This window comes from Ipomoea nil, unplaced genomic scaffold (assembly GCF_001879475.1).
Source record: "Ipomoea nil cultivar Tokyo-kokei standard unplaced genomic scaffold, Asagao_1.1 scaffold1125, whole genome shotgun sequence".
In the NCBI taxonomy this organism is placed as follows: Eukaryota; Viridiplantae; Streptophyta; class Magnoliopsida; order Solanales; family Convolvulaceae; genus Ipomoea; species Ipomoea nil.
In genome coordinates, this window is record NW_017617553.1 from 1,197,483 (window position 1) to 1,207,672 (window position 10,190).

The 10,190-nt window shown below is 36.1% G+C and overlaps 1 protein-coding gene across 1 annotated transcript; it reads right to left on the reverse strand.

Moving 5' to 3' along the window:
- Nucleotides 1-94: 94 nt before the first annotated feature.
- On the reverse strand, nt 95-2,092 carry LOC109183373 (glucan endo-1,3-beta-glucosidase). Its single transcript, XM_019333451.1, has 4 exons — nt 1,878-2,092; nt 803-1,779; nt 373-676; nt 95-247 (listed from the first exon to the last, which is right to left on the reverse strand). Exons 1-4 carry the CDS (start codon nt 1,939-1,941, stop codon nt 225-227), a joined length of 1,368 nt encoding a protein of 455 aa, XP_019188996.1. The 5' UTR covers nt 1,942-2,092; the 3' UTR covers nt 95-224.
- Nucleotides 2,093-10,190: the final 8,098 nt, after the last annotated feature.

A 10,190-nucleotide genomic window follows, 5' to 3' on the forward strand; every position in this document is an offset into this window, starting at 1 on the left:
TAAGAGGTTATTAAAAGTACAAAATTTTCATTACTAATAATTAATTTGAGTATAGTAGGGTTTAAAGGTGCCTCTTACATATTACAATCAAAAATATTATTATATTTTAAGGGAAAAAAGGAAAATTACAAATTTTATGTAAAAACAAGGCTCTTGCAGTCTTGTTCAACATCTACTTAAGTTTCTCTATTAGTTAACGTTCTTCCTTTCTTCACCATCTCTTGTCAATATTTGCACTTTGCATAGCCTGAAAATTTTCCAAATTTACAAAAAAAAAAATAATAAATAAATAAATACGGAGTATTAAACAACAATAAAAATAAATTTTAGAATTTTAACAAAAAAAAAAAAAAGAAAAAAAAAAAAGCGTACTTGGATTTTTAGAAGCGAGTGTTCCGGTCTGCTGAAAATCACAGTCAAAATCGTGTCTTCCTGCGCCTTGATAGTATGCATTCATGGCATACGCCGCATGAGCCCGAACAGTGTTGGGTAGAAAGCACGCGCCGCCCTTCTGAATCGGGTCGCAATTCAAGCCCAGCCCGCACACATAATCAATATTTCTCTGCAGCGCCTCCTCATCCGCTCCGGATTTGGGGAGGCACCATTTCTTCCTCGCGGGGGCGGCTGACGGGCTGGGCGGCCCGGCCCGTGGGTGCGAAGGGAACGTTCCACTTGCCTGTCAGATAGCCAAATTTTACAAAGCAATAATCAAACCAATTATGAAGCAGCAAAGTTGTGCAAGAAAGTATGTAGTATGATGATGACGAGGATGACGAACGCCACCGGCGGCGGCGGAGGCTACCGTTCGCCGGAGGATGCCGATGTCGTAGACAGGCGTCATATCGGGCTGGAAAAGCCCGAAGTTTCTCTCGCAAGTCGGGCCAGGTTTCAAGTCCTCGTTAAACAACGCGAAAATGTACGTCTCAAAGGTCCTGTTGGGCATCAGGGGCGTCCCGATTCCTGACGTCACATGTTTCATCAACTTCCGGTTGTACTCGGCGGCGCTGTCGGCGTCAACTCCGGCCTGCCCGGGGTCCCCCTTCGACGGCCACCCTGTTTCAGCGATCACCAGATCAACATCCTCAAACCCAAGAACTTTCATGGCAGAATAAACCCCGTCTAGCTGCCCATCCAGCATGTTCTTGTACGTAAGCTTCGTGTTTTCATCGAACGCCCCTGAATTCAACCGGAACAGGGCGAAATCCAGAGTGTCCTCGGAGCTGCCGAAGAAAGGGTAGGGATTAACCATGAACGGCGAGTTCGTAGCTCTAAGAAACCCCAACAATGGCTTTATAACGTGGGTGTCGTACCCCGGCCGGAATTTCCCGGTGGACGGCGGGCTGGAGTTGGAGAGAATGCCCAGAGAATGCGGGGTAGATATCTGAATGTGGCGGTGGAGGGACTCCGCCGCCAGGGCGGAGTGGAGCGCCTGCATGGCCGGGACGAGGTTGGCGATCAAGAGCTTGTTGGCGGTGGAGATAACCTCGTTGCCGACCAAGATTCGTACGATGGTGGTGGCGGGGACGTAAGGGAGGATATTGAGTTTGATCCATTGTTGGGCGTAGGTGTATTTTGTGAGACGTGGGATTTGGTCGTTGGGGATCGTGACCGTGACGGCTACGCCGGTGTGAGCGAAGGCTTTGAGGATGTCGGGGTTGGTGTCGAAGAGCCTCACGCGGTTGATGATGGTGGACTCGGTGAGGAAACGCGCCACCTGTGGCGGCGGAGGAAGGTTGTTCGCCACCGTGCCATAGTTCACTCCGATTATCCCTTCACTTCCTACATACAACACAAATTAAACATATAGCTTTAGCTTAGCTAGATCGATCCAAGCTAAGTTTTGTTTGATCAAAATAACATATATATATATAATATACCTTTGATGTAAAATGGTGGTAGAAGGAGGAGGAATGTGTAGATGAGAGAAGGGAATTTCTCCATTGGTCTGTTTGTGAAGTTAGGGAGATCCGATCCAATTCTTTGGATGATTTGCTAAGGCCTAAGGGTAAAGAAAGGCATATCTCATATCATCTCATCTGATAATAGATGCTTTTCTTGCAATTCCATCTTTAGCTTGGAGTGTGTAGTGAGCAAAGGAATATTCACAAGCCTGCTCTCTTTCAAGGATATAGCTAATAGCAATGCTAGGTATAATGGTTTTATATTAACTAAGACTAAGAAATTTAACTAACAATGAAAGTTGTTTAAAAAAAAGTGTCATCCTGCATCATAAACCAGCACCATGATCCCGTATCATAAGTGATATTTAGATTTATAAATCATTTATTTTTTTTCGTCTAGAATTTTTTATTGCATTGCATTGTTTCAGCCTAGCTAGCTTCATTTCATCATCTCGATCGATTGAATTTCCTTTATTATTTTGAGTATGTATGCAATATCAGATAGATAGATCAGATGGAGTGAGCTGAGTCATGATGTGGATCTGTCAATTTTCATTTCTACTACATAAACTCTCAAAATTCTACTCCCTCTAGTCGTTGTGGAAGGCGCCGAACAGCTGGGCGAGAGATTCCACCTCGGGTCTTCGGTAGAACACGCATAGGTTCCACATGGTCTCCTTCTTTACTCTTCTCTGTTTCGGATTCAATGATATTTTCACGCAATTATCACCGCCGGAAAAGAGAAGCAGTGGCGGTCAGTGGCGGTGGGTGGTAGGAAATAGGGAAACAGTTTAGTTTTTTTTTTTTTTTAATTAAAAATGTGACTAGAAATAAGGTCACATCAGCTTATTATCCGGTCATGTCATCAGATTCCGGGAAAACTTATAAAAAATTCTAGAGGAAAAAAAAATATTATGATTTATGACTCAAAATATCACTTATTAAAGATCATTGTACGACATAAATAATCAAGAATGATTCACGATGCTAGATGACACTTTATTAACCAAAAAAATAAAAACAACCAATGGAAGTATAATTTTTATGTTTTATATGTTTTACGGACGAAATTTAGATATACAATCTAAAATGTGGAAGATAAAAGCAGACCAAAAAAAAAAAAATCCCAACAACTCATCTTCACTTTAGTAGGTCTAAAATATTGTAATTCAACATTTCAAAAGAAGTTCTAAATTAATCATCTCATTTAAAAGTTGTTATCAACTAAAAAAAAAAAAAAAAAAAAAAAAGGAGGAATGGAAGGTATTTATCCAAAAAAAAAAAGAAAAAAGAAAAAAAAAGAAACAAAATTAATTGTCTTACCTACATATTTAGGGAAGCGAAAAATTATTTTCATGGTCTCCAAATTTCTATAGAAAGGAACAACTCTATATGAAATTACATTCTCTATCTCTCAAAGAATATAATGCAAAGTTTAAATTTTATGTATGTAAGGCCATCTCCAACCCATTACACCAAATTCTACACCAAAAGGAATATTCTCAGAATATTCTTACACCAAATTTTATTCATCTCCAACCCATTACACCAAATTTATTTCTACACAAAAATAATTTGTTTTATCATAAATTATAACTTTTATTTTTTACTTCAATTTTTTTAATATGAAATTTAATTGTAATGCAAATAATATTTTTATTCCACAATAATATAACATATAACAACTATTACATTTAATTTTCGGAATTACCATATAGTTGCCACAAATGCTCAATCAATGCATTACGAAGTGCATAATGCACTTCTCTATCTTTTATTTGTCTATGTCGAGCAAGAAATTCTTGAAATAGAGTAGCTTCATCTCTACGTATATCAACTTCAATAGCCGGCGCTTCTCTCCACCTTTGTATATCCGCTTGCTCATCACGTTCATCTTCAATTATCATATTGTGCATTATGATGCAAGATGTCATTATATCATGTAATACACGTTTATCCCAAAAACGTGCCGATCCCTTGACTATTGCAAATCGTGACTGGAGGACCCCAAATGCGCGTTCGACATCTTTTCTACATGCTTCTTGCATCGTTGCAAATAACTTTTTCTTTAGCCCTCGAGGTTCATGAATGGTTTGTACCAAGGTTGACCATTTTGGGTATATACCATCAGCTAAATAATATCCCGTATGGTACTGTTCTCCTTGAATAACATAATGAGCTGGGGGTGCTATACCATTTGCAATGTTTGCAAACAAATGAGACGCCTCCAACACATTAATGTCATTATTTGACCCTGGCAAACCAAAATGTGCATGCCATATCCACAAATCATAATCAGCTACAGCCTCAAGAATAATAGTTAGTTCTCGACTACGCCCAGAATATTGTCATGCCCAAGTTGTTGGACAATTTTTCCAAGTCCAGTGCATACAATCTAAACTCCCAAGCATCCCTGGAAAACCACGACTCTCGCCAATTTGAAGCAACCTTGCAACGTCATTAGCATCAGGTGCTCTTAGATAGCGCTCCCCGAAGACCTCTACAATTGCTCGGCAGAATCTCTTCACACTTTCAATTGCAGTTGATTCTCCAATTTGAATGTATTCATCCGTTGCATCCGCTAGTACTCCATAAGCCAAAATTCGAAAGGCTGCTGTTACTTTTTGTAAAGTAGACAAGCCTAGCCTTCCAATTCTACTCTCCGTTGCACAAAGTAGTTGTCATGATCTTCAACGGCGTTGGCAATTCGTAAAACCAAATTTCGACTCATTCGAAATCGTCTAAAACATTGTTTCATTATATTTTGGATTTTCTGAAAAATAATTACCCCATAACCTTCTATCACCATCTACACGATCACAATGAATCACTCTATGGCCAGGAATCGAACCACCGTGCCTTGAGTTGCTAGCTTGATTTGCCATAGTTTCCATATAGTAAGCCATGACAGCGTTGTTGTTAGCATATACATTTAGTAATGTTTGCTCTTGTGATTGTATTAGAGTATTGAAATCAAGATCATCCTCTGATTGTTGGGATAAGGGTGAGGGTGAAGGTGAAGGTGAGGATGAAGATGAGGATGAAGAAGAAAATGGTATAGGGCGTTTACCATTGTTGGAATTCATAATTGAATATTGATATGATGAAGAGATGAATGATAACTTTGTATGTGATGTACTAGTATTTATAATAAGATATGAAATCTTATCACAAACTTTATCAGAAGTGTTTTCAACTGTTGGATTAAATCTCAACAATCTTAACCATTCATTGGTATGCAAATCTTTCCAACACGGAATCCAACAAAAGATATGAAATCTTATCACGAACTTTATCAGAAGTGTTTTAAACCGTTGGATTAAATCTCAACAATCTTAACCATTCATTGGTATGCAAATCTTTCCAACACGGAATCCAACAAAAAGATATGAAATCTTATCACAAACTTTATCAGAAGTGTTTTAAACCGTTGGATTAAATCTCAACAATCTTAACCATTCATTGGTATGCAAATCTTTCCAACACGGAATCCAACAAAAGATATGAAATCTTATCACAAACTTTATCAGGAGTGTTTTAAACCGTTGGATTAAATCTCAACAATCTTAACCATTCATTGGTATGCAAATCTTTCCCACACGGAATCCAACAAAAGATATGAAATCTTATCACAACCTTTATCAGAAGTGTTTTCAACCGTTGGATTAAATCTCAACAATCTTAACCATTCATTGGTATGCAAATCTTTCCAACACGGAATCCAACAAAAGATATGAAATCTTATCACAAACTTTATCAGAAGTGTTTTAAACCGTTGGATTAAATCTCAACAATCTTAACCATTCATTGGTATGCAAATCTTTCCAACACGGAATCTAACAAAAGATATGAAATCTTATCACAACCTTTATCAGAAGTGTTTTCAACCGTTGGATTAAATCTCAACAATCTTAACCATTCATTGGTATGCAAATCTTTCCAACACGGAATCCAACAAAAAGATATGAAATCTTATCACAACCTTTATCAGAAGCGCTTTCAACTATAAATACTACACTTGGATTGCCAAAGTAAAACCACTTCTCTCTGGATTCTTAAACCTCCTCTCAAACACTCCTCCATTCTCTTTGCAAAATGTCGAGCTCACGCACAACCCGAACTGCTTCATACTCAATCGAGGAAGATCAACTTCTATGTCGTGTGTATTGTGATATTAGCCAAGATCCTGAAGTTGGTAAGAATCAAGCACAACAAGCTTTTTGGACTCGTATTGGGATTGAGTACCATCAAATGCTACCAGCGAATAATGGTAATATTCGATCTTGGCGATCTCTTCAAACTCGGTTGCAAAATATATTGACAGCTGTTTCAAAATTAAGAGGATGCATCCGCCAAATTGAAAACATGAACCCGAGTTGAGCATCTGAAAAAGACATTGTGAGTACTTTATAAATGTTTTATTAGTCATTTGCTTAAATTGTGAGTACTTTACACATATTTGTTATTTACTTGCTTATATTTATGATTTATAACAGCTAGATAGAGCAAAAGATTTAATGTCACAAGATACCAAATATCCAAAGGGGTTTAGATTTGATCACGTATGGCCTATCCTTAAGGATCTCGAGAAATTTAGCTCTATCCTAGTAGAGACGCAAGTTTTGGTAGCTGAAAGCGAAATACCAACTTTCAAGGATCACAATCACTGCATGATATAGCAGATAAGTCAATAGGCTCATCATCTTTTTTTTTGTTGATTTGAATGACGATTTTGAAAGTGCAGACCAGGTTAACGAAAACAACAATGCAAGCGAGCGTCCTACGGGAAGGAACAAGGAGAAAAAGAAGAAACAACTGAATGAAGAAAATAAGGAATTTTTAAAATCCATTCAGACAGAAAATGAACAAATCAAAAAAATGTTCCAACATCATCAAGATATACTTGAAAAAAATTATGAGGTTCAGTTGTTAAAAGCTCAGACTGAAGCAAAGAAAGTAGAGTTGGCAGAACGACAAGAAGCGAACAGAGAGCGTCGAGAAGAGAAGAGAGAGCGTCGAGAAGAGAACAAAATCTTATGCATAAATTTAGATTCAATCACAGATCCAATAGTGCGTGTGTCTATAATGAATGAGCAACTACAAATTGTTGCAAAGAGAGCTAATGAGCAAACACATGGAGGAGGGGGTGAATCAAGTAGTCAATTTAATCAATATTTTGATAATTTGGGAGGGAATGGAGGTGGTCTTGGAGACTATTAATTCTAAGTATGTTCTGTTTAATTTCGGATGTATTCGGTTTAATATTATGAAAATTATGTTTTATGTACTTTAGTTTTTAATTAATCTATATATAATATTAGGCTTGTTTTAATCGTCTTGATGAGATCTTTCAAATGATATAATTTATTTTTAATTATTCAAATTTTATGTATATATATTTAAAAAAATATGTAAATCTATAAAAACAAAATAGGGATACAAAAGGAATTAATAAAAAAAATAGGGTCAAAATTGGAATTAAAAATTTTACACCATTTTGGCGCAAATGCTACAGTGCAGCACCAAATATGGCGCTGCACTGTAGCAAATCGCCAAAATAGCGCCTAATTTGGCGCTACATTGGAGGAGATTCAGTGCCAAACTAAGCGCTAAAATGGCGTTTGGTGGAGATATACCGTCTCCTTGGAGACGGCCTAACACTGGCATATAAACCCCGTTGATTCAAATTCGTGGACACTCCTATGGCTTGTTGTTGTGGGGTTCATATGCCAAGGTGAGTTTGAGCCGCAACAAGGAATTGTAGTAGTGTCCACGAACGCATAAAACTAGCTATGCGTGATTGATTAGGACCACAAGTCAACTTGTAAGCACATTGGTCAAGAAATGTGAGAAAGTGTACATGTTAAAGAGCTACAAAAAGTTTCGTATCAAATGCACAGAGGGGGAGGGGGAGGGAGGCGTCGGGATCGCTCCGGCCCAAACGAAGTAGAGCTCCCAAGAGGTGTGCTCGCTAACTATGGTGGGATATATCTAGATAACAATGAGAACACCAAGTGTCGTGACCACTCGATCCTATGAACTTGTTAATCACCACTCCTTTTATGACCTAAATCATGTAGGAAGTTTACCCCCATCGACATGAGGGTTCAGGGAACCGAAACTGCAATGGCAAAACCGATCCAGATCAGAAGAGCATGTGAATTTGTACTATGGTAACATGTTGATGATGGGAGTAACATATACCATTGTATGCCAAACTTTTTTTTCCACGCACAGGGGTCAAGCGACTGAGTGGTTCAAAACTCTTAAACCACAATCAATCAACAACTTTGTTGAATTGGTAGAACAATTTATTCAGAGATTTGTAACTAAGGAAGAGAATAGACCAGATCCCTTTGTAGGGGTCTATGGCATGGCTTAATTAAGGCCTAGTTAGACTTGACTTGTTTAGTAAAAGGCCAAATTTGAACCCATTTCAAAGCCTATTAAACTAAACATGCCTAACCCGACCTTCAGGCCTACAGATTTAGGGATATATCTAGATAACTGATGGATACCGAGTATGAAAACCGGGTCAAACCACCTAGCCTCGGTCGAACCACCTAAACCGGCAATTTATATCCTACACCACGGCGCGCGTTGCATTGTGCGCCTAGATGCAAAACGACGTCGTTTCAATTTTTTTTTTTTTTTTTTTTTTTAAATTTCGCTACCCAGTGTTTGGCATTTAATTTTCCTTAAAAAAAATCTCACGTTCAAAAATGTACATAATGTTATACTAGAATACACATAATTGTATACATGAATGTACATAATTATATAACAAAATACACATACTCTTTTTTAAAAGATAATACACATAATCTAACATAATACATAATAAACATAAACTTTTAACATAATACACATCAACTCTTAATATAAATACACAAAAATTTTCTGATTTGGATGTACATAATTGTATAAAAAAAGGTACATAATTGTATATATAAAAAATGTACATAACAAAAAATATACATAATTGTATAAACAAATATATATATAATCATGTCAACTTCCTACCGCGCCTCCCAAAACGACGTCGTTTTGGGAGGCGCGGGGCGCAAGTGCACCGTGCGCCGTGATACAGGGTATAACGATTGACCTAAACCCCTCCATAACCCCCAAAATAATTACCCTATTAATTATTCATAATAAATCCCCTTAACCCCATAAAAATCCACTAAACCACAAATTATGACCTCTTATATACCCATCAATTACCTATAATCGATTCTTTTCTTTTTTTTTTTTTGGACAAAATCTTCCTTATATTCATATTCATTAGATTATTAGTAAAATAACACAGAATAATTTTAGAACATTATGATTTCTCACATTACGGATTCTTTTTTATTTTTCTTTTTTGACTGCTAACCTTATTATTATTAAGTGTTTGGGCGGAAAGTTTAAAAAAAATGGTTTTGTTTTTAATAATAGTATAGATATAGATTATTAATAATCGATTCTTTTCCTTTTTTTTTTTTTTTTGCAAAATCTTCATTATATTCGTTATATTAACATTAAAACAATGACCTATAATTTTAATATAAATTTTAAATAATCGATTCTTTTCCTCTATTTTTTTAGCAAAATATTCTTTATATTCATATTCAATAGATTAATAGTAAAGTAACGCGTAGAAATAATTTTAGAACATTATGCCTTCTCGAATTATGAATTCTTTTATATTTTTTTTATTACTGCTAACCTTATTATTATTATTAAGTGTTTGGGTAGGAAGTTAAAAAGTAGGATTTTGTTTTTAATAATAGTATTGAAGTATTGATTGGAGTAGTGATGGAATAATATTGTTGAATAGGAATAGGAATATGAATTTTAATATTGTCATATTGTATTAGGAATAGAAATTTTAATGTAGAATTGTAGTACGAATAGAAAAGTAGGAAACAATGTATTCCATTAGGAATTGTTTTACACTATTTTACAATATTACGCAAAAAAAACAAAAAAACAAAAAAAAAAAAGAAAAAAAAAAAAAAAAAAAAAAAACCTTAATAGTATGATTGTTTTGGGCGGGAAGTTAAAATGGATGATTTTATTTTTATTAATAGTATAGATTTATTTTTGAAGCAAGCATTAGTATAGATTTATTTTTGAAGCAAGCATGAGACTTTATTAGTTATTGTAAGATGTAAGATAAGTTTTTGTTAATTGAAGTAGGAAATCTGATTAGTTATGTTATAACATGAAACCTTATTGTATTATGAGAGGTGGTTCAAACTCCCGACCCCTCTTAAGAAACAAGAGTGCACGGTCACTCACGCT